The sequence below is a fragment of the Alligator sinensis genome, unplaced genomic scaffold, assembly GCF_000455745.1.
Source record: "Alligator sinensis unplaced genomic scaffold, ASM45574v1 scaffold530_1, whole genome shotgun sequence".
In the NCBI taxonomy this organism is placed as follows: Eukaryota; Metazoa; Chordata; order Crocodylia; family Alligatoridae; genus Alligator; species Alligator sinensis.
Genome location: NW_005842673.1, coordinates 240,063 through 265,940, shown reverse-complemented (window position 1 = coordinate 265,940; position 25,878 = coordinate 240,063). Strand labels below are relative to the sequence as shown.

At 40.7% G+C, this 25,878-nt stretch overlaps 1 protein-coding gene across 1 annotated transcript in view; it reads left to right on the top strand.

Annotated features, from left to right (window-relative positions):
* GABRG2 (gamma-aminobutyric acid type A receptor gamma2 subunit) overlaps nucleotides 1–25,878 on the top strand; it is a 127,573-nt gene that overhangs the window by 43,029 nt on the left and 58,666 nt on the right. Inside the window, exons 2-6 of the mRNA XM_006033876.1 lie at nucleotides 1,305–1,453; nucleotides 4,966–5,033; nucleotides 9,094–9,314; nucleotides 13,854–13,936; nucleotides 14,674–14,811. Coding sequence (XP_006033938.1) covers nucleotides 1,305–1,453; nucleotides 4,966–5,033; nucleotides 9,094–9,314; nucleotides 13,854–13,936; nucleotides 14,674–14,811 — 659 coding nt within the window. The remainder of the gene's footprint in view (nucleotides 1–1,304; nucleotides 1,454–4,965; nucleotides 5,034–9,093; nucleotides 9,315–13,853; nucleotides 13,937–14,673; nucleotides 14,812–25,878) is intronic.

Here is a 25,878-nt window from a genome sequence, read left to right as displayed (position 1 = left end):
CCCAGAATTGCACACAGTACTCCAACTGCGGTCTGACCAGCTCCCGATAGAGGGGAAGTATCACCTCCTTGGACCTATTCGTCATGCATCTGCTGATGCACGATAAAGTGCCATTGGCTTTTTTGATGGCTTCGTCACACTGCCGACTCATGTTCATCTTGGAGTCCACTAGGACTCCGAGGTCCCTTTCCACTTCCGTGCCACCCAGCAGGTCATTCCCTAGGCTGTAGGTGTGCTGGACATTTTTCCTCCCTAGGTGCAGCACTTTGCATTTCTCCTTGTTGAATTGCATTCTGTTGTTTTCTGCCCACTTGTCCAACCTGTCCAGGTCTGCTTGTAGCTGTTCCCTGCCCTCCGGCGTGTCCACTTCTCCCCATAGCTTTGTGTCATCTGCAAACTTGGACAGAGTACACTTCACTCCCTCGTCCAAGTCGCTGATGAAGACATTAAAGAGTATCGGTCCAAGGACCGAGCCCTGCGGGACCCCACTGCCCACACCCTTCCAGGTCGAAACCGACCCATCCACCACGACCCTCTGGGTGTGACCCTCTAGCCAATTCGCCACCCACCGGACTGTGTAGTCATCCAAGTCACAGCCTCTTAACTTGTTCACCAGTATGGGGTGGGATACCGTATCGAAGGCCTTCCTGAAGTCTAAGTACACGACATCCACCCCTCCTCCTGTATCCAGGTGTTTTGTAACCTGGTCATAAAAAGAGACTAGATTAGTCAGGCACGATCTACCTGCTACGAACCCGTGCTGGTTTCCCCTCAGCATAATTTGTCCTGCCGGGCTCTCGCAAATGTGAGCCTTGACAATTTTTTCAAAGATTTTGCCGAGGATGGAGGTGAGACTGACTGGCCTATAGTTGCCCGGGTCCTCCTTCCTCCCCTTCTTGAAAATGGGGACCACATTGGCCCTTTTCCAGTCCTCCGGGACTTGGCCCGTGCGCCACGAGTGTTCAAATATTCCCGCCAGTGGCTCTGCTATGATGTCTGCCAGTGCCTTCAGCACCCTCGGATGGAGCTCATCTGGGACTGCCGACTTAAAGGCATCTAATTCTTCCAAGTGACTCTGCACCATCTCAGGGTCTACGCATGGAAGTCTGGCGCCTTGCTGCTGCCTCTCTACAACCCCAATATGTTACATTCTAGATATAATACCCAAATGGGTTTGTACAATATTGCAGTACTGTTAAAAGATTATTAATTCAGTGCATCTCCCTAAAGGGGCAATGTATGAATGTAACTACAACATACAGACGTTTCATATGGATCTTTTCTCCAATATTTTTTCCTAACAGTTCTATCCAAAAGGGAGATGATGATTATGAAGATTATACAACTAATAAAACTTGGGTTTTGACTCCCAAAGTCCATGAGAGTGACGTCACTCTTATTTTAAATGGTTTGCTTGAGGGATATGACAACAAGCTGCGGCCTGATATAGGAGGTGTGTAAATTTTTTAACCTACTTTTGCCTGAATTTGGGGGGAAGTGGGGCAAAAAGATAATTCTTATTTGCTATTATTTTGGAAGTTGAATCCCCCAGATAAGATGCAAACAAAATAAAACACAGTGGCCATGTCTACACAAGACTCTGACTGCACAGCAGCTTCTTATTACTGTGCAGTAGCATTGTGTGGCACAAAACATGATGCAATGCTACCGAGCAGTAGTTATGAGCTCCTGCTCAGTCAGTATCACCAGGAAGCTGTTCGGGGATGCTACTGTGCAGTAATGTCGACTACTGTGTGGTCATTTAGTACTTGTGTATGCAAATACTAAATGACTGTGCATAAACAACTGCGCAGTCAGAGTCTCCAGTAGATACGGCCAGTAAATCTTAATTTTGTTCAGAGTCCTATCTGAGCAAGGACTCTGTGCTTATGGCTAAAGTTTTAAAACATGGACATATATGGTAGGTCATTAGATCCACAGCAAGACATATACATTTAACTGTCCTCATTTGTAGAAGTGAGGAATATTTACAAATTCTATTTGTGAAAGCAGCAGGAACTCAACAACATTGACTTACTTTCATATTTAAATGCCCACATATGAAATTAGCACTTAACTTTTGAATATTTAGTTTTGGAAATGTTAGCATTTATTTATATGGATATATAATATAATTATAGTGTTATAAATACTAGAACCAGAGGGAGAGGAAAGTAAGTATAAATATAGGAGAACTTATATATAGGCCAGATCCTCATGATGTGGAAGTCAGTGGCTCTAAAATCATTTTCATTAGCTGGGCTCTTACTCATATTAGTTTCAGATAAGCTTTGAAAAGCAGAGGAGTACCTGAAGAAGTAGAGCAGTGTATAACTTATTTTCCATATCCTAAAGCTGTGGGAGAGAATATAATGACATTACAGAAAGGAGTAAAGAGAATGAACAAAGAGCAAAGGGAAGCAGAGAGGAGAGAGGTCTATGTAGTTGGCTAGTTCAAACAAGTCAGTAGAGAGGTTTAAAATCAACTAGGACAATTTTCAATTTCAATGAAAATTATCATGAAGGCCTATGTAATTAACACTCAGTGATAGTATATACATATGGATCATAAAGTTAGGAGAGGATTTTCCTATGGTACACATGAACAGAAATGCTATTTGGCTTCTTGTTCCAATCCAAGAGTTAAGGAATTAAAAAGAATGAATAATCCATAAAAAGACATCTGGAAAGATTGGTTCAGTTTTAGGCAGGGGTACCTATGAGTAATGTGGTCAGCATGAGGGAATATAATTGTTTTTCATGCCTGTTTTATAAGCTTCAAATACTGTTGCCATTTTGGTGTCAAGGGGCACGTCTACACATGCAATTAAGGTGCATGAATAAACTCTGGATTTTAGTGCTCTGGAGTTTATTGCTTCTGGGCATTGCATCTGTGTATGCACCTGGAGTGCAGCACATTGAGCAAGGTCAGAGCAGCCCTGGCTGGCAGGGGACCCGGGGGTCAGCCTGCCAGCTTGGGGCTTCTCCCCCTGGCTCAATGTACTGTAGAGGGACTGACTGGGGCATGAAGGTGCTTCATTGTGGGGCTAGCTGCCAGGCCAGCTGGAGCAGCATTTACATGTGCTGCTGCAGAGTTTTTTGCTCCGCAGTAGGATAGTACTTGTATTTACAAGTACTATTTTGCTGTAGAGTTAATTAATCTAATCCAGCCTAATTGGGATGCACATGTAGATGTGTGATGCTAACTGTGCAGCTAATTAGCCAACTGCACAGTAAACATCTTGTGTAGATGTGCCCAAGAAGTTGTTGTTTATTAGGGCTGTGCGACGCTTCGGTCCCTGATTCGATTCGGCGGAGATTCAGCCCGATTCAGTGGCTGAATCTCTGAATCTGAATTGAATCAGGAGACCCTTTAATCTCTCCAAATAGAATTGGAACCATCTGAATCGATTCAGAGAGATTCAGAAAGATTCAGCGATTTGGACATAGACACAACTTTAAATGTTTTTTTCTACATACCTCAAGGTACCAGGTGACTCACGAATGCTGAGCTGCTGGGGCAAATGAAGCATCCGACAGAAGCACAAGGGGCTCCCCAGTGTGCTCAGCAGCAGACCCAGAAGTGGACCAGAAGCACTTCCAGTCCACTTCCGGGTCCACCAGGGAGCATGTGGGGGCCCCCTGTGTCCCCCCAGCTCAGTGACTGGTGCCTCCTGGGTCTGGGGGGGGGGGCACCCGTGCCTGCCTGCTGAGCTGGGGAAGCATGGGACTCCCCACAGCATGCTCCCTGGTAGACCCAGAAGTGGACCAGAAGTACTTCTGGTCCACTTCCAGGTTTGCTGTTGAGCTTACAGGCCCCCCGACCCCACGCTCCTGTGGGACGCTCCATCTGCCCCACCATCGCAGCATTCACGAGCTGTGCCCAGTACCTCAAAGTATATAGAAAAAACATTTAAAGCTGTATCTATGGCCGAATCGCTGATTCTCCAAATCAGCATCAAATCTTCAGATTTGGATTAGGTTGAATCGAATCGGGGACAGTGATCTGAATCAATGAATCAAGTCACTGTTCTCGATTCGAGCCAAATTCAAATCTGAATTGAATATGGCCTGTTTTGCACACCCCTACTGTTTATCTTCAGCCATAACTTCAGGCTATGCCAGTTACGTGCCTTTGGTCTTATAATATGAATAAGCAATGCAATATGTCATAAAAAGAATTTGAAAAATGTATTTTCTCAAATAGTGCTCACAGATAAATTATGTTTTTGCAACCATTGCTTCAGACACTCCATACAAATATGCATGCACAATCTCATGCTGACCTGACTTATACTATAGTGAGGCCACTGGCTTTGAGAGTTATTAATTACATATGTTTACACCCCAATTAGTGTGTGGACTATCATATATACCACAGACAGGGCGCATCTACACAAGATGTTTAGTGTAGAGCTGCATAATTAGCTCCTCAATAAAGTCTCAGTGTCTACACATCTGTTTGGTTGCAGGAAACTAGTTAACTCTACCCTAGATTTGTACTTGTAAATACAAGTACTAGCCTGTGGTAGTGTTCTTTAGTACACAGCAGTGCTCATGTAGGCACTGACTGGGCTGGCTGGGCTATGAGAGTGCTTCAGTGTGTGGGGCTGCCTGCCAGTTCGCCCCACACTGAAACACTCGTGCCCCAGCCAGCCCCTCCACAGCATGTTGAGCTAAGTCAGAGCAGCTCCGGGCTGGCAGGCTGACCCGCCCAGGCTCTCTAGCAGCCAGGGCTCTTCTGACCCTGCTCAACATGCTGCCATCCCAGGTGCATGTGTAATTGTGGTGCCTGGGAGCAATAAACTCTGGTGCGATATGTGCTGGAGTTTATTGCTCCACGTTAATAGCATGTATATATGCACCTACTCACAAATACCCATGAGATACTCTAGACACAATTGCCTTATGCATGTTGGATGTTGACTTTTATTTGTATTACTGATTCTTTTACTTTCCTTCCAGTGAAGCCAACAGTAATTCACACTGACATGTATGTAAACAGCATTGGTCCAGTGAATGCTATCAATATGGTAGGTAAATTTTGTTACATTATTTGTTCAGCATGTTTCATTTGATGCATGTAATAAACCTTTATATGTGCAAAACTGTATCAATTTTAATATTTTGGCATTGCAGTATACACCACTTATTTTAATAATTTTTTATATCATTGCTATTGAGGAGTGGGTAGGTCATGGCTGTGTGGGAAGGTGGAAATGGATCTTAGCTTTACATTAAGAATAATGTTGATAACTTTACAGCACAGGTTTTCAACATTATGTCCATCATGGAAGGCTTGAAAGACTAAGATTAGAACATGCTAAACATTCGGGGGGGCGGGTATCAGTATTTTGATAATCTTCATATCTCACAAACAAGAGCCTGTGTAAAATAGATATTGTACAATTTGTGTCAGAATTGAAGAAGTATTATAAAGGCAATTTACACATGTCTGCGGGTGCAAAAGTAGAAGATAGGCCTGTAGATAGCCTCTGGGTAAAGGTCAGAGGGAAGAGCACTGTTGGGTGTCACTGTGGGTGGATGATAGGTGGACAAGGCTTTCTTCAAACAAGTAATGGAAGATTTCAAGTCCTGGACTTGGTTCTTATGTGGGACTTTAATTGTTGGGGTATCTGCTGGAAGGAAAACAGCAGTGCACAAGCAGGCAAGCAAATTCTTGGAGTGTACTGGGGATAAGTTTTTGATACAGATGGTAGAGAGGCCAACTAAGGGGAGAAGCTGTTCTTGACTTACTGTGCACAAACAGGGAAGAATTGGTTGAGGATGTGAAGGTGGAAGGTAACTTGAATGACAATAAGCATGAAATGATAGCATTCAATATCCTAATGGGAGGAACAAAGGAAAGCAGCAGAACAAGGACACTGTTCTTCAGAAAAGCAGACTTTGACAAACTCAGGGAACTGGTGGGTAGGATTTCCTGGAAGGCAAGTCTGAGGGGAAAAGGAGTACAGGATAATGTGGAAGACAATCTAGTTATGGATGATTCTGAGAAGGCCAAAGTATTTAATGCCATTTTTGCTTCATTTTTCACAAGTAGGGGCAGCAGCCAGTTGATGAATGCAGTTGTCAGCTAAGATAGGGAAGAAGACAAACAGCCTAGAGTAATTCCAGAACAGGCTAGGGACTACTTAGAGAAGCTAGATGCTTTCTAGTCATCAGGGCTGGACAGGGTACACCCTAAGATACTGAAATAATTATCTGGGGGTAGTTTGAGTCACTGGTTATCCTTTTTGAGAACTCATGGAGGTCAGGTGAGGTCCCTCATGAATGGAAAATGGAAAATACAATGCTTATCCTTAAGAAAGGGAATAAGGAGGATCTAGGGAGCTACAGACTAGTAAGCTTGACCTCTATACCCAGAAAAATCATGGAACAGGTCCTCAAGGAATTTGCTGCGAAAATGCCAAGAGGAGAAAAAGGTGACTAGGAGCAGCCAGCATAGATTTACCAAGAAAAGTCATGCCTGACTAAACTGATTTCCTTATATGATACGTTGAGAGTCTCTGTGGCTGGAGGGAGAACAGTGATATACCTTGTCTTTAGCAAGTTTTTTGGTGCTGTTCCTCACAACATTCTTATTAACAAGGTAAGGAAATACAGGCAAGATGAAAGTACTGGATGGTGTATACATAACTGGTTACATCCTCATACTCAAAAAGTAGTCATCAATGTCTAAATGTTTAGTTGATGATCTCATTAATGGTCCAGAATGACCTGACTATGCTGGAGAAATCATCTGCTATCAATCATGTGAGATTCAAAAAGGACAAGTGCAAAGTCCTACAGTTGGGATGGAGGCACAAATACAGACTAAGGAATGACTGAGTGGGCTGCAGTACTGCAGAGAATTGAATTGCAGTACTGGGGGTTACAGTGAAGCATAGTTTGAATATATGCTAACAGTGTGCTCTTGCTGGAAAAAAAAAAAAAGGCTAATAAAATACTTGGTTGTATTAACAAGAGCATCACTTGCAAATCACTTCCCCTCTGCTCAGCACTGGTGAGGCCTTGCCTGGAGTACCGTATTCAGTTTTGTGTCCCATACTTCCAGAAGAATGTGGACAGTTTGGAAAAAGTCCAGCACAGAGCAACAAAAACAGTTTAGGGATCTGGGAGGCAAGACGAATTAGTGACATTTAGTCTGGAGAAGAGTAAATTGAGGCAGGATTGGCTTCAAATACCTGAAAAGTGATTAAAGAGAGGGTAAGGGTGCAGGCAGACAGAAGTGACAATTTTTGCCTGGCCACAGAAAACAGTTTAGAGCTACTACCAAACACAAGTGCATAACTGCAAACAGCTTCAAAAATGGCCAATTGGGTGAAAATCTGACCCTTATTACATGAGGTATCAGATAAAGATGATTCAAAATGTATTCTCTTTTGTGACTTGTGTCTGCCAAGCTCCCAACCTGTTGCTGTTTTCAGAATGGGAGGGAAAAAAAGGGAGCAGAGGGAGTTCAATCAGGGTTTTTTTCAGCCTCCTCACCCCCCACAGAGGGCAGGACAGGTATATTGCAGTCCCCCCAAGGTGGGGGGGGGGGCTCCAATTCACCCACACTATCCCTCAGCAACATCTGGGGAGCCCCAAGCATGAGTTCCCTCTGCTTCCTTTTCCCCCTCCAATTCTGAAAACATCCAGCACTGGCAGAGAGCCTGGCCATTACTGTGGGAACCTGGCTGCAGGCTCCCAGCTGGCAGCTAGATTCCCCTCCCCCCAGAACCAACAGTGAACTTCTGTTTGGTCCGAGGTAATGCTGTAACTCAGAATTCTTTACAAAAATTGTTCTGAGTTACACTTGGAAGCTGCACTTCTGTCTGCACCCAAAGATAGGTTTTTATCTGAGGCTGTAGGGGACAGGACTAGGAGCAATGGCCTCCATCTTCAGCAGAGGAAACTTAGGTTGGAAATTAGGAGTAATGTTTTGACTACGATCATGGTCAAGCATTGAAACAAGTTACCTAGAGAAATAGAATCGCCATGCTTGGAAACTTTCAAAAGCAGGTTAGACAGACATTTGGCTGGGAGGGTTTAGTCATGGATGACTGAACAGAGAGCTGGACTAGATGTCTTTGTGATGTCCTTTCCAGTCTTATTTTCCTATGAAAATATACTACATGTATATAAAGAATGACCAAGTTCTGCAGGAGAATGAAACTCAGACACAGAGATGAATTTGGAAAGCTTAAATGTCATCAACTTGCAATTTGGGAAACCTGGATTGACTTTCTATCTAAATTATTAGAAATTTACCTGGATCCATTTAAATCATTTCAAGTCAAATAACCAATATTTAGGGATGATTCCTAGGATGTTTCAAGGAAGGCAAACAACCCGACTTAAAGGATTTACTCAGGGATGATGATGCCTTGAGCAGGGGGCTGGACCTTGTAGGAAGCCTCCCAACCGTACTTTTTTGTGATCCGATGAACCTATCATCTATCTTATTAATATTTCCTTAAGAGGAGATTTCTTTCCCAATACTCAGAGAAAACCTTAAAGTATTTGGAGAATATAGCTCAAATTATAAGTACATTCCAGTCTAGGCAGTGTGGGATAGAAGCAGTTGTATGTCCTGTGGGTGTTGTATTCAGCAAGCAGACAAGAAGAACACTCATGTTCATTGCCAAGGTATGATCTTCATAAAGAACATGGGTGCAGGGAAAGGCAGGAAGAGGAGACTACAGAACTGCTTGCCTACTTCTGTGAGGGCACTGGGATCGACTGTTCCCCAGACTGATCAAACATCACCCCCCTGCCTCCCTACTGCCTCCCAACTGAAATTTATTTGGTATGAAGTTAAGCACCATGACTTTAAAAAGATAAAGTCTTCAATTCAATTCTGATTCGGGTCAATTTGAAGTTCATTACTAATGAGGGAAAAAAAGAATCAATCCCCAAATTGATCACATCCATTATTTTATTGGTGCTCATATCAGGTCTTCTTAGCTTTATCTGAAAAAGTGCTTGGAGCAAATTTAAGACAAAGTTTTTTTCAAGTGAAGCTCGGATATGATCTGTGGAATGCTACTTTTGACTATGTTTCATCAATATTTCTGGTTGATACAACAGGAGTATACAATCGATATATTTTTTGCCCAAACCTGGTATGACAGACGTCTGAAATTCAACAGTACTATAAAAGTGCTTCGGTTGAATAGCAACATGGTGGGAAAGATATGGATACCAGATACATTTTTCCGAAACTCCAAGAAGGCTGATGCTCATTGGATAACAACTCCCAATAGGATGCTCAGGATCTGGAACGATGGCAGGGTGCTATATACACTAAGGTATTCAAATTTGACCTTAAATTAAATTCCTTAAGTAAAGAAAACTGTGTTTATGCAAGAGTAGCATAAATAGGAAATGCTTCGAAACTGATTTAAAATAATTTCTCAGACAGAAACATAACTTAAGGCATATAGTAGCATAAAAGGTACTAAATAGAATAAGAGCTCCATTATTGTTGGGCACTATAAAAACAAAGATAAAAAGATAGACTCTGTTTAGTAGAGATTACCATTTAAAAATGTAAAGATTCTAAAATTATTCTACATAATCAAATTCTTTAAGATCTGAGGACCATTTCAAGCTACAAATTGTGGTTTTATAAGATGCAAATCTACATATTGAAAGAGAATATACCCATCGTGATTCTAATGAACAGATCTGAAACCTTAGATAAGAAAATCTTCAAGATGTTTGAAGAACTGTGACTTACAAAAAGAGTTTTATTATGTAGTTATTTTACATTCATTATGCATATTTCAAGATGTGATAAAATAACGATTAACATAAAAATCTACTGCAAATCAAAGTTAGTCTGCTAAATCAGATCCTGATCTCCTTTTGAAATGTTAAATTGGACATCATACCTCAACCTACACTATTTTCGCTGTCTGAGCTTTACTACCTTTGTCTTCAAGCCACTCAGTTTCTCTCTTTAATGATTGGATTTTAACATGTAGTCAGTTGTGCTATGTTGTAGGACAGGCACCAAAGGCTGTATTAAACTTTAGTGTCTGCCTTACTTTCAGGGTCTCATCCTGGTGTCTTACCTGCCATGCTTTGATGTTGAAGTAAAGTAGGGAGGTGGTCTTCAGAGGCCAGGGAGCTCAAGCTTCCTACCCTGCTCCTCCTTAGGCTCATCTTTGCCAGCTTTATTTAGAGGCTTGTCTCTGCCTCTGCCTTTGTACCTACTGCACAGTCCACAATATCTCTGTCTTCATGGCTCCATTTCCATTGGCCAAATTGCCTTAAGGGCTGGAATTGTGTCCTCTGTCCTCCCATGCCCATGCCTCACATGTATCACTAGGTATAAATCTGGAGAGAGACACCCAACACACCACTTGACCCCTCAGGGCTTAAACACATCAGGGCTTTGGCCTTCTGGTCTTAGCCATCTTACTCTGGCTCTACCCCTCACCCCACATCCACTGCCTGGGACCTTGGCTCCTCAGCTGCAGTCTCACCCTCTCAGGCTCTGGCCCCCTCAGCCTTCTGGCCTTTCCTTCTGCCTTTTCAGAGTCTGGACCTGCTTACACAGGTTTTTTAACCTCAGGCTCTGATTCCCAATTTAGTTTCATCCTCTAGAAACAGTGGTACCTTTGCTCCAGGTGCTCCCTGCTGCCTCCAACCTCCCTTAACTTGTTTCCAGTCCTCTGGTTTTCAACTTAGCCATAGATATAAGCTAGTTGCATACACTAAAATTTACTTCCAACCTAGGTCTGCCTCATACCAAAATGATAATGAATAAACACTTAACAAAAAGAACTTCACTTCAATGCCTAGTGTTACTGAGCTTCATCCAGCCCCCTGTGGCCTGGAGTTCCTTTACCATGGCAGGTCAGAGCTTCCACAATGGTGCTATAGTTATGAAGCCTGTAGCCATTACCCCCTAGGTCACCTGACCCACTATTTCCCCATCAGGCCCATCAATCACAGCCCTGATTGCATTTTCCACACCTGGGGCAAGCAGACATTTTTCTTAAAGGCCTCTCTGTTCCTAACAGATTCTCCAGGGCTCTGGAGTCAGTTGGTTGCTTCCTGACTCTCTTTTTCAGTAATGGGGTAAAAGCCCCATTACCTGGGGTGACAAGGAACAATGGCCAGAAGCTGCTGGGGAATAGGTTCAGGTTAGAGATTAGGAGGCACTATTTCACTGTTAAGGTGGCTAGGATATGGAACCAACTTCCTAGGCAAGTGGTCCTCACTCCTACCTTGGGTAAATTCAAAAAGAGGTTGGACAAACAACTGTCTGGGGTCGTGTGATCCCAGCATGTGCTCCTTCCAGTGGTGGGGGGTCAGACTAGATGATCTGTTCAGGTCCCTTCTGACCCCAAACTACTATGAAACTATGAAACCTGCTATTATATAGGAGTAATACTAGTAGGCTGCATCCAGACAAGCAGGGCTGTGCAGTATGTTGCACTGCAAACATGTCTGCAGTGCCACATATCGCACATTTAGATGTTCTCCACACTGCAAGGGAGCACTGCCTGTGCATACACTGCTCTGCATTTTTTTTCCATGGGTTTTTTTTGACCCCTGCATATTTTTTTTTCCTTTTTTTTGACCCCTGCATATTCCGGGATCAACAAAACCTGCAGGGAGGGGGGAAGCGGAGCAGTTCACACATAGGAAGCATATGCCACCCAAAAGCGGAGCTAGGCCACCTGGAGCCATGCTGTTGCTGCTGGCCAGGCTCTACATGGCAGAATTGCCACTGCTGCAGGCCCAGGAGTCCCTCAGGACCCCAAGTAAGGCTGCTGGGGCCAGCCCAGGGCTGGCCCGAGCCTCCCCTACCCCACCCAGGGTAGCTTGCTTCATGGCATGTTAGTTTCTGGGGACAAGTAGCAGCAGGGCAAGGTGCATCACTGCTACTTGTTCCCGGGAAAGCAAATATCCACACTCACCTGGATGCAGCCATAATGTTTATATTCTGATCTTAAATCCTAGTTTGAGTCCAAAGTGAAGTAGGATCACCTTATCTCAGATCCACGCTGAAAAATCTATCACATACCTAGTGCTGCTGATCACTCTTGTGACAAATAACAAATCTCAAGTGGTTTTCCAATCAAAATAATAAGAATCTCTGAATTTGTGAGGCTATGTCCTAGCTAACTAAAAGCAATCTAAAAGTAGACTGAGTCACTCAGATTTAAGCTTTATTGCATTCGTGAAAAATCCAATTGGGCTTATGTAAGCGAATGAAATTTAAATGTCCCCATAATGGAAAACAAATCAAAACTGTCACTGAACTTACTGACTAGGTAGCAAGTTCAAACTGTTTGAAACACAGGCACCAATGAAAAATCTATATTGAGAGCAGAGAGTATCAATACCATGGACAGAGTGTTTTGCCTTCTTAGTATATTTGTGATGATTCTGAAGCAGAATTGATGAGGGGGAAGGAAAGGCAATATTCTGAGTACAAAGAATCAATGGATGTTTTCTGCTTTCATTTCAGTCACAGATAAAACTCTTATTTACTTCAAGGGCAGTGGGATCAGGTCCCTGATCATTAATGGATGGATTTAGCTGGTCAGGAAGATTAGTGGCCTTTACTCCCCATACCTTCTTTAGTCTCACACTCAGTAGAAACCAGAAGTCAGAAAACATAAACATACAAAACTCAGGAGGCAAGACAAACTCATAGAGGGGCTAAGATGGACCAGCAAAGAAAGTTTTTATCAAAGATATTATGAGTTTCAATAGGAATTGCAGGAGGAGGAGAAGAAACCACAGGTAGTACTGCACTATGCAGTCCTTTTTGATCCACTAGGCTTTTCAAGACTTCTTTCTTCCCCTACTGATTCCTTCTGATGTAAATACCATGCAACACATTTCAGATTGTGGAGACTACATATAGGGTACTGACAGATATTAAGATCCCCGCTGTAATTCGTCTTTAGCAGGAGCTCGCTCTATTCCCCTGATCTTGGGGCTCCAATCCACCTGCCCCACCCTCCAGCGCTAGCTGTGCAACCCCCAGAATGAGCTCCCTCTGCTCCCTTCCCCTCCTCCCATTCCAAAGACAGTGTGACCACCACAGCTCAGCTGCATCAGCCGAGTCCTGCTCCCCACAGCACTGACAGATGATAATGACAGTGCTCCGCTTTGGAGTGCTTTCATCTGACACCTCATATAATGAAGGTTCAGATTTGTCTCCTGATTGGGCATTTTTAAAGCACTCTGAAGCTGTGCACTTCTGTCAGTGCATGGCTGTAGAGCACTTTCAGTGGCCAATTGTGCAATAAACTGTCACATCTGTCAATGCCACTGTCACATCTGTCAGGTCCCATTGAACGATAGCACTGAAGAGGTTAGTTTTTAATACACATTTTTACACTCTTCAATTTTTTAAACATTTGTTTTCCCTTGTAAAATACCTTTAAATAATACAAGATGGCATACTATGACCAGTTATACTGGTACTGGTATTGGGATGACCCGCATAGTTCACTCCTGACTTTGCAACTCATGAATAATACTGTCATCTGATGCCACACCACAAAGCACATTCTTTTGTCAGCAGCAAATACATGTATATAGAGTGTGCTTAGTACAATTAAAAAGGCAAGATGTACTGCTCAGAAATATCCATTTATAGCAACCAGCGTCCTATAGCTGTAATAGGAAAATGAATAGAATAGATAAATCTTGATGTTTTAATTATGCTCACTGTACACAGTGTAAGTGTAGAATATTATGTATTGTATATGTTAGACAATACAATGTTTTGTGCTCCGCTGTAGATTTCAGTAGAAATTTTAATAGCATGCTTTGTACATTCTGATATTAAATCCTTGTCATCTCTTTCTTCCTAGATTGACAATAGATGCTGAGTGTCAGTTACAGTTACACAATTTCCCAATGGATGAACATTCCTGCCCACTGGAATTTTCAAGCTGTAAGCAGTACACTCAAAACTATCTATACAACTCAAAAAATCATCTATGTTAACTTGATTTATATTTATATAGTTGAGTTATAATAGTCATAGTTAGATTTTAAATCAGTGTAAATCAGCATAGCTGTGTTGTCTTCAGTTTGATTAAAAGCAGGTGATCAGAACCTTATTTTAGAAATGTGTACATTCTATAGATGCACCGATAAAAATATTTCCTGAGAACAGTATGTGTTCTGTGACACACAGCATGTATAAGAAAAGTTATATATTCATAATGCTTATTTTATGCCTTCTACTTGGCATCATGAGTGTTACATTGTATTAAAATCTTGTAAAGTTCTCATACTGGTTGTACATGGATGTCACTCCCCATACAACAGTTGAAGTCAGGGGCACTTGGTCGCTGAGAAATCGGATAACTAATGCTCTACTAATGTCAATAGAAATTTTTCCCACTGACCTCAGTACAGCCATAGCTTTCAGTCTAGATCTTTCAGATTGGGAAGCAAAAACCAATAAACTCAAAACCTAACTTTAGAAAAAAAAAGACTCAATTCCAGATTAAATGCAATAACATATGGATTTATATAAATGGTAATAATAAAGAATAATAGCAAACATTTCCACTAGCATATACTTTTCCTTATTTTTCTGGATAAATAAAAAATGATATTTTTCACAAAAGTAAATTACAGCTAATTGAAATGATTGTAAAACTGTATTTGATTAACTTGAAGATGGCTACCCAAGAGAAGAGATTATTTACCAGTGGAAGCGCAGTTCAGTGGAAGTTGGAGACACCAGATCTTGGAGGCTCTACCAATTTTCATTTGTTGGACTTAGAAACACTACAGAAGTGGTGAAGACAACGTCGGGTAAGATCAGCAACTTTTTCTATTTGGTTTTCATTCATAGTATCTTTGTGATATTTAAAAATAAGATATCTGATTATCTAGAACTCAGCACTGACAATTTGTAGAACACATTTATTTTAACATTTTTTGTATTTTAGTGAATCCTACAAAATGGTGCTCAGGTTGCAAAGTGATAAGCTGTCTATTGTCTGTTGTTGTCATGCAGCAGTTCCTAGTACCTAGTAGTGATGGGGAGTAGGAGGATTGGGGCATGGAAAAACTGAAACTTTGTCTGGAACCCCACAATAAACCAGGCAGTGAAACTGAACTGTTTTGGAAAGGGCATTAATCTGCTATTAGTCTGTACTTAATGATTTACGCCCCCCCCAAAGTAATGGGAATAATTAAAAATCATAGTTTCCTCCTGCACCTGTCTCTGCAGCAGCAGTTAAACACTGCCTCTGATGTGTGCCTGATGGCAAACCTGCCTTTTAGCCCTATATTTTTAAAGGTTACCACAAACTAGAAACAATGTATTTCCGGTAATTCTGCTGCTTATTTCCATTTATGTTACTCTTCTCATGTACTTAGAAGAGAATGTGCAATGATAAACCAGGGAGGACTTGGTTTTTAATAAAAGTAGAAATATTATCCCATTAAATAAGCAGGAAAGTGTATGGAACTTAATAAGTCACTGCATTAAGTCAGAAACATACATGCTCTAGTGTTGGTTGATGGAAAAAAATAGATATCTGAAGACTGATGAGTGTCATTAAGGCTGCAGAAAGAAATCACATGCTAATATTCTTACATGTACACCAGACTCCTTGCCTTTGATTTCTTACTTTCAAAAGGAATAGTGAAATGAAAGAGATTTTTTCTCTTCAGGTTACTTTTGATTTCATTCAATGTTATTTTATTGAGTTAAGTTCAAAGACACTTGGGTTTTTTTTATAATTTTAAGTTTTCCTCTATTCATTAAAAGGAATACTGTGACAATAATTATTTTTCAAAGCTCAGCATTGCTGTTGTAGTAGAGCACAGGAGCACGGATAGCATTGAGGGCTGCCCGCTGTGCATCCCTCTGCAGTGCAAACAAAAACAGTTCAAGATCTGTTAGGTTCTGAGTTCCTGAGTATGTGGAAGTTAACTACTGATAACATATTTGGTCTTGAAGGCAGAGGGAAAGGAGTGAAGCCTTGTAGTTGTAACTACATTTGTTTTACAGCACATTCTGCCATCCTAACTGTAGGAAATATTGTCAGCTAATTAAGAAAGAGTTTGACCTTTCACAGTTCCTTGCAAAAGAAAGGTACAAAAGAGGACAAGAAATGGGGTCAGAGAACATGGTTATTAATATTTTGCTTTATATATGACATGGTAGTTACCCCATACCCAAAGAAAGTCCCCTGTGGTTCAGTGGCAGAGTCCTTGTCTCTCATACAGGAGACCTGGGTTTAGTTCCTGGACACTTATACAACTACAGTCATGGAGGCACCAAACACCTGGACTTTGGATTCTGTTTCAGTGGCCTAAAGGGAGGATTGAAGGTCTGGGTAGCCCTCATGCATACACCATGATCCGGGAGGATCAATGGTTGCCACAAAGTAACCACCAAAGCAAAAATAAACAAGAAAGTGAAAATATCATTGCTATATTTCACCTCAGACATGTCCTAAAAAGAGGCACAGCAGAGGAGACAGCAGTAAATAAATATTTGGTTATTAGTCTATAATCCTGCACTCACTTGTCAGAAGCAAATCTCACATTGACTTCATTTTTCTTCAGACTTGACATGAGTTTATTTACTGTTTCTCATTCCATTGTGGTTCCTCCCTGTTTTCTAAATGGAGGGGTCTTTTCTCTGAGAGAAACATTTCCATGTATTCCAAGCCTTGGACTCATTATTCCATTACTTCCTTTTTTTGTGAAGAAAAGGCCTTTTATAATGTACCTGGTAATGCTAAGACAGAACTAATCTAAAGGAACAATGCATTACCTTACAATGAGAACCATCTTCCTCTGGGACTGCAAATCTTATTTGAGACATCGCAGCCATGCTCTTATGCAACCATTACAACTTAAAGATGAGATTTATTATTAATATGATGTTGCACATCAGCCTTTTTTCATGTGCTTAAACAAATAAAGTAATCAATAGTAATTAAGCATTTAAAACTGTAAAAGCTCACTTTAGCTAACATTTGCTTGGTAACAGGAAATACTCTTCAAAGCAATTTAGTCCTGCTGAGCTGCTCTGAATGGCATGCTGGGGCTGTTCAGAAAACTTGCAAAAACATTCTCTTCAAAGGCATTTTTTCCTGAAGTATGTTTGTACATTTGATTTTCTTTGCTCCTTTTTATTTATTATAAGAAATATTTGCATGAAAACTGATTCTGACTTTGATCCTGCCCAAAGTAGGTGCAGACAGTTGCACATATAAATCTAATGTGAAAACAGTGATTAGTAGAACAGGGGGCAGGGGTATTTGCTTCTATATTAATATAAATGCTGGCTGTAGAGGCCAAAGATAGCAGCATGTAGCTAACTTTCTATCATACTGGTAATTGCAGCTATGTCCAATTCTCCTCAGACAAGCTTGTTCTCCACCTATGCCTGAAATGTCAACTTTATTTTACAGAGCTCCTTTAAGAATAAGGATATGAAAATAAGATTCAGACCTACTTACTTTGAAAGACTACTCCATACTCTTAACTTTGTTTACAGCCCATTTGGGGTCTGTGTGTTTATGCAAATCAGGTATTTGAATATACAAAAGGGTCAGTCTATCTAGGCTCTATTGTCTGTTTAACTCAACAGCTGATGATAATGATGAAGCCTTCCTCTAGGTGGATGGCAGAAGAAATGAGAATATTTCTCTGATATGTGGACAAGATATTTGGCTTAGCGGTGGGAGGCATTTTGTCAAATAGGTTTCTAGTTGAGCTTATAAAGCATTTTGGATGGCAGAAATATCCAGACAGCCTAAGAACTAAATGTAGAGGATGGCTAACAGTTACTGGGATGTACTTGGTAGCCATGTTGGTCTGAGACAAAAAGACATACAAAAAACTAGAACTCTTGGTTCCAAAACGATACCTTTTATTAGACCAACTGGAAAATCACAAGAAAAGTGTCCTTTTCTGCAAGCTTTCATGATTAAAGTCCCTTTGTCAGGCTCTGGGAAAAGTATAGATGGAACAAGATGGTAAAAAGTCCCCATAGGTAGAAAATAAACTGGTTGCATCTACATGAGACACTAACTGCACAGTAGCCTAATGACACTGTACAGTAGTGTGCTGGGCAAAAACCATGTTAATACACTACTGCACGGTAGTATTAGGCTACTGCGCAGTTAACATCCAAAAAAACCTGTGCGTCGTCACTACAGCTCAATAGCATGAGTTACTGCGCATTGATTTAGTACTTGGTTATTCATGTACTAAACTTAATGTGCAGTAACTACAGTATATTAATGAACATGTCCAAGCAGTGTATAGCAATGAGAGCCTTACTATTCGAGAGAAGTAGGGGGACTGCCTTCCCCTCATTTCAGCACCTGTTCCCTTTTCTTTCCCTTCCTAATTTATCACACCCACTCTTGCCTTCTCCTTCCCAGGGTTCAATAATAGTCTAGCATCATATGCAGGAATAGGGAAAAGATGGGCAGAAAGTCCGTGTTAGCACCTATTAAGCCCCAGTGAATGGGTGAGTTCTAAGTTGGGATATGGTTAAGCACAACAGGACAAGACACATAAGGGCAGGTGAATGAGCAGTAATTATTTGGTACTACCAAAAATAAGATGAAGAGACAGCTAATGGGCAATAGCTTTCTAGGACAGCTGGGATTAGAGATAAATAAGAAATATTAACTCTGAAGGTGCTGATTTGCTGTTTCTGTTGCCTATATGTATGCCATTAGAATAAATGGATAACACAGCAAAATAGGGCCATGTTACATATTATACTGTGGGCTGCTCAAATGTTGATTGGTGTTAGCTAAAGTTTGGAACAGTCACAGATTTAGGCCGGCAGGAGCCTGGACAACTGAAAAGTAAGAATCCCTACTCCCTGCCTCCAGGCTTTTTTCCTGCCCACTTCCCTCTAGTCCTTCCCTGGTTCCTCCACCTTTAGGGCTCCCTGTCTGTCTTTCTGCCACCACTTACATTTGGAAACCTTTGTTGTCTGTCCCAGGGGAGCAGGGTGGGAAAGGTCAATTTGCCTGCCTGACTCCCACCACTGTCACTGCTGGGCTGCTACTCTTCTCAGGGCTGAACCAGCCCAGAGATCAGCAGTGGTGGGGGGAGCAGTGGTGGCCAGGCAGGCATGTTAACCCTTCCCTGCCTGTTCCCATGGGACAAGCAGCATGGGAAGCCACAAGCAAGTGTGTGTGTGAGGGTGGAGATCTGGGGTGCTAGACAGGTCATGGAGGGGGCCAAACTGGGCTAGTGGGGGACAGGGGGTAGGTGGGGTGTTCACCATAAGGTGTAGCCTAGACTGGCTGCACTTTTTGTGCAACACAAACTGGGTAACACAGATCAGAGGTGTTCCTGCCCTGGAGTGGCATAAATGAGTATCAAACAAGTGCTTAAAATTAGTTTCAGGCGTTAACGTGTGGACAATCTAGGGGTTAAGAGTTCCAGGAGCTGCCTAAAATTAATGTTTAACAAAGGCTATAGCAACATTTGAGAAATGCAATTGGTGCATTCTGGGTGAATTCATCTGGAATGTTTGGAAGTTTTCAAGGGGTTCATAGAATTATTTTGAGTTAGGGTTGGAAGGGACCTCAGGAAGTCATCTAGTCCACCCCCCTGCATGAAGCAGGACCAGCCCCAACTAGCTTACTCCAGTCAAAGCTTTGTATAGCCAGGTTTTGGAAACCTCCGAGGCTGGAGCTTCTTTCACCTCTCTGGGTAACCTGTTCCATTGTTTTACTACCCTCCTAATGGGAAAATTCTGCCTAATATCTAACCTAAACTTCTTTTGCTGCAACTTGAAACTATTGCTCCTTCTTCTGTTATCTGCCACCACTGAGAACAGTTTAGCTCCATCCTCTTTTGAACCCCGCTTCAGGTAGTTGAAGGCTGCTATTAAATCTCTTCTCATTCTCCTCTTCTCTAGACTAAATGAGACTAAGTTCCTTCAGTCTTTCCTCATATAACTCATGTCCTCCAGCCCCGTCACCATTTTTGTTTCCCTCTGCTGGAATCTCTCCAATTTGTCCACATTCTTTCTGTAGTTGGGAGGGGGAGGGGGGGTGTCCAAAACTGAACACAATACTCCAGATGTGTTAATTTACTTGTCAAATAATTTCACTCTGAGTTTGGAGATAACTCATCAGCATCAGATTTTGAAGTGGAAATAATAATATTCTGTCTACAAATATGCCATGTAGTTTCAGTTGATGCATTAGTTTTCTCTCTCACTGAAAAACTGTTCCAAGGCTGGTACAGAATGTCTGTGATTGAGCTGTGGATAAAGTGAGATTGAGAGATGAGGAAAGGGGACTGTTTTCCCTTTCTGAAGTAAGTTCTTTGTGTACTGTAATCTGTGCTGTTGTAACACAGTGATTTTGCTCATATTCATTCTTTGCATTACAGTAATTCATTTCCAAAGCTGTATGAAATGCCTGGCAAGAACTTCATACTCATTTGAGCTCTGGGGTATAATAAAGTCCCTGAAGCCCAGGTGATGCTTACAAGTATGTTCAATCTTTGCCCAAAATTGTTCACTCCAGTAGGAAAATAAACTATTTCTCTTTAATGTGCCACTTTGCTCACACCAATATGCATGGAAAAAATGCTGGTAGGGTTTGCAAACAACTTGTAAGACAGGATTAGAATTCTGGAGAATGCTGGAGGACAGAGGGATATAATGAACCATAAACTCCATCTAAGGCAACAAAGGGGTGCCATTTCATTAAAAACAAATCTCACTCATGGTTGTATTAATACATATGTCAGACATAGGAGGTAATAGTTGTACTCAGCACTAAAGTGCTTTCAGCTGTAGTACCATATGTGTTTTAGGGGACCACATAAAAAAAAAAAAGATGTATACAATTGGAGAGAGTCTACAGAAGACTAGACTAGGCACTGAACTAGAGAAGACTAGAAACATGGTAAAAGTATTTCATTGTGTAAATGGTTGTTATATAGAGGTTGCTGGCCATCCTTCATCTCCACTAAGCGTGGGACAAAAACAATCAGCTTAATTTGTAGCAAGGCTGATTTAGATTAAATAGTAGGAGAAAAAACTTTTAAAGTATGAAGGCAGTTAAACAGTGGGGCATGTTACTCTAACAGAGTCACAAAACCCTGATCACAGCAGGGTTTTTTGAGAGCAGATTAGGCAAACATCTGCCAGCAATGGTTTATGAATACTTACATAGATTTGTTTTCCTGGTTAAAAAACAAAAACCTTACCCAGAAATCCTTGAACAGACATTTGAATGCTGAGCTCCTGAAGAGTAAAGAGCTTGCACTGCTGATGCTGCACAGCCAGGAGGCCCTTGTGCACACATTTCAATGTGTTCTGCAGGTTCCCTCAGTCTGCCTGAAAAGAGATGGCAGCATTGTAAAGGGCAACCTGATTGGCTGACCCAGACTGTTCAGGGTCACCCAGTGTCTCCCTGCAGCACAATGTGGAGATTGTGAAGGGAACATTCTCTGCTCCTTGCTCATCTGAAGAAGTAGAGTCCGACCTGAGTGACACACTGTCTCCCAGGGTGTGTGTGTGTGTGTGTGTGGGGGGGGGGGGGTGGTTACAACACCTGGGGATGGTAGGGAATTGTGCTGTGGCTTCTCCTAGAAGGAAATATGTACAGACATTTACTCTCCTAAAAGAAACTCTCCTGGGAATGATTTAACTCTGATTATTTCCAAGTTATTTTTCTCCCAGAATGGCCCCATTGTTGCTCTGGGAGAAAAATCCTGAACATCTGTACAGTCGTGGCTTATACTGGGAGAGCAGCAACTCTCTGAGAAGAAGATAAATGTCTATACATGGCTATAATTACTTACACAGGGCCACAGGCAGCTCCCATTCTTCACAAACCTAGTCTCATTGCTTGAATTCTTCGTATCTCTAGATTGGAGTTGGGCTGTTGTATAAATACATCTGCAAATCTTTTAGCTTTAGTTCCCATAGTAAGGCAAATATCTGTTATAAAATACATGTACAAATAAAATTGAGTAAGGACCAGAGGATCTGTCCCAGAAAATATAAAATTAATGTTTGCCTGTTTCATTGTATTTTCTTCCTGTTCTGACTTTTTATTTTTATTTTTACAGTGCTAATCAGAACTGTGCAGGGTAAACGGTGTTTTGTTTATAACTGATCAACAGTGTCAGATTGGTAATTAAATATTTATCTTGTTCTGTATCTATTAAGCTGCATAAATGACTAAATAGTATTTAGTCTGGTTTCTACTTTATCACAAAAAATTGTTCAGAGCTATAATTTTGTTAAACAAAACATATTTACAGACTCTTCTATTTTATCTTAATGCACTATTGTAATTAAGTGAACTGTTGGCAGACAGTCAATCCCCACAGGTCCCATAGATCTAACAACAAACATTTTTCCCCTCATGTTTCTTTATTAAGTTGAAATATCGTATTGACAGGTATATTTTACATGTCATATGTAAAGGTCTCTGCTGGGAAATGAAGATAGCAATGAAGAAATAAAGTGCCACAAGGTGTATTCTATGCCTAATTATTCACAAACATATTACTTATCCATTTGATAATCTCTAAATAATGTTTTCTGAATGTTCATACCAACAATAATACTAGGCATCAAGGTATGATCTGATTTCCTCCAGTGGAGAGGAGACAACAATTACACTTTGGCATGTAATGGCTGGTGTTAATTTAGCCATTGCTGCATGCTAGAGGAAATAGAATCATGGCCAGTTCCTCCCTATATCAATAGTGACACTGCTCATGTATCAGTTAATTTTAGAGCAGTCTAATTTAGGCTAGGGGATGAATCTTGCTGGCACAGCCAACTCAGGAAGTGAGGTTCCAGGATGGAGAGAATTTCTTCTGCATTAGGCTAGATTTTAAACTGTTGTACTGTTGCAAAGCTGCATAACATTGGCTACAAGTCAAATAAAGTTATAATGTCTCCTTCAGACAATGTAAGTTAGAACAAACCTTAAGATGTTTTACAATTATTTGAGAGACCAGCCTGGTGCAAAGTGAGCAAGTCCTAAGAAATACATGCTTTAAATCTACCTATGCTTACAATCTCTCCTGAGCAGCACTGAAGAATTAGGCCTAATGAATGTGTGCACCATACTAGTATTCTGATTTAGCAGCATTCAGTAGCTACTGTGTGCTCACTTGGCATAGACAAAATGCTGCAAGACAGTAGAGAAAACAAGCCTAGTGTGTCAGACATTGTCTTGTGTATCTTTATTGCTCTCTCGATCCTTTAGCAGGCTATTTATCTCAATATGCTGGCTTTAAAACAGCCATACTAAATTATTCCTTCAGATGAAAGAGCCCAAGGAACATCATCACTGTAGGATAATGAAACATTTAAAGTAGCAGGCAGAGATAGCAGACTGAACCCCCGGATCTTTATGTTCAACAAGCCAATGGTACAGTGACTTTGACCTCTCTTTCTGTGAGTTCAAATGATTCTCGGTGAATGCTCTTAAAGGAATTACAAAGAAGGTTCTTTTAGTTGTCTTCCTGCTACCTGTTTGTTAAAGCAGCCTTGAGGTAGAGATGACTGAATACATAAAATAAGTATTAGTGAATTTTTCACTAACAAAGCTGTTATTTTCTATCCCTGCTTTATTCAGTGATTTCTGAGTATTCAGGTATAAAACATTTTAGTCACATTTATTTGCCAAAAGCAAAACTGACATTAATAATATGACAAATCAATACTTTTGATTTTAATCACAATATATGAACTTTCAATATTTGTTATCTGTTTATTGTTTACACCCACATGTAATAAGGGTTATGGATAATTTGGGATCAGGAAAGGGCTGCTTTCTATTTAAGCTTACAGGACTCAATATCAAGATACCTTCTTTGTCCAACCCTACAGTACAATCAGTAAAGGAGAACTGTAAATATGCATAGTAAATATATTTCTTGAATGTCCCTCCAATTTTTCAGTAAACTATTCATCACTTATAGACAGTATATTTGTAAAGATCAGAACTATTTGCAATAAAATTTATTCACTCTAAGTAATTTGTCCACATCTGAGGATCACTTCTTTAAAAATTAAAGGGCGATTTTAGTGTACAAAAATATTTCTCTTATTAATGTTTGTCAATTATACAATAAGTTAAGTCCATGGTTTCACAAAATGTCATGGATGACTCAAATTTAGGCATTCAACCTTTTTCTTGGACTGTTTTTTTTCCCTTTTAAATAAACCTTTATGCCCACTACATATAAGTGCCCAAGGAGGCCTATGTACATAGATACCTTTAATTACTGTAATCTCTGATCACCTTATATTCAGTCACAAATTATAGCCTCAAAACAACCTTGTGAGGTAAGGTAGAGTTTTTCCCATTGTTAGAGATGGGAAACTGATGCCTAGGGCAGATTAAATGACTTGTCCATGGTCAAATTGGAAGTCTGTAGTCAGGAACCAGATCCAGTTTTTCTTGGTACGAATCATGTACCCTACTTATTATCCATTCTTGCAGGCAACTTTATTTAAAGCCAGTGTATAAATGGTAGAAAAGCTCATTCCCTTTAAGTCTCTTGCCTAAAGATGGAAAGAGAAAATTGATCTTTATATTATTTTGATCTAGAGTAGCTACAAAAAATCCATCAGGAGATTAAAGAGTCCACACTTTTATCAATGAGAAAACATCCTCAGTAGCTGGTATTCATCACAATGTGTTCTCTTTTTCCCAATATCATCTGTGTCTTAGCCTGGCTGGCAAATTGTCAGCCTGCTGTTCATCATTTGTGAGAGAGAATTCCAATCAGCCATGGCAGGCATTGGGAAAGTTTCCTGGTAGCACAAAGTTGATTTAAGTCAAGATGCAAGTGGCTGATCTTATTCCAAAGTCCAGATAATATCACAAATTCCCTGAGATGGCTCACCTATATAGGGAAGAGGAGGTAGAACTCTATAAATGTCTAAGGAGAAGTAACTGCTCCTTGTACCTCTTTGGGATCTGCCTAAAAGGAATGGTCAAAGCCAGTTGACTGAAATTATTGTTGATCACCCTGAGCCTGCTCATGTGGCAGGTGGAACCAAGAGTAAAACTTCAGATTTACTTCTCTACTTTAGGATCAAGCTCCACACCAAGAAACAGGAGTTTCTACTACATACATAATTATTTTTATTGGATTGCAATATAGCTTCCAATAGAGCTTAGATTTGATGGTTTGTGAAAATTGAGTCATTATTTTAGTAACAACTGCTGGTGGGAACTGCTGGGCTAATATGACAATGGTAGCTCCTCCAGGAATGATACATTTCTACAACCTTGTTAGCTGTCTTATCTGGATTCTTGGAAAATAGCTTGACTGAGCCATAAGGAAGGCTGAAATTATGAAAATGCATTAGTAATGTGTTATAAATCACTCATAATTGAGTTTGAGGGATGATTACAATGTCAGTATTGATGGACAAAAGCATTCAGAGCAAAAAGTCTTTCAGAGTTTTTTCTTATCTTTTATTATAGTGAAAGCCTAGATTTTGTATCTAAATGGTATGAATGGATAGAGAATATCCTGTCTTCCTTTGGAAATGCATAATTTGAAGTCCTCCACTTTTTAAATCATTTGATTTTTTTAATTGAATTTTGCATTTATAAAAAACATACTGTTTTAAATTTCCATTATTCTGCCTCAAGTTTCTTTGCTACTAGCTGTACTCATAAGGTGAATTGAAAATCTTTTGGAAAAAAGATTTTTTCTCTTTGGGGAAGGTTAAAGTTTCCGGTACTCACAAGTGTGTTGACATTCCAATGACAGTATATTCAGCTGTCTTACTCCTTGATCAGTCTTTCCTGTTCACAGTTGTAAAACTGCCTGAGTTGTCCACTATAAAGTAAAATGATAACTTTCCCTGGAGGGAAGAACAGCTGA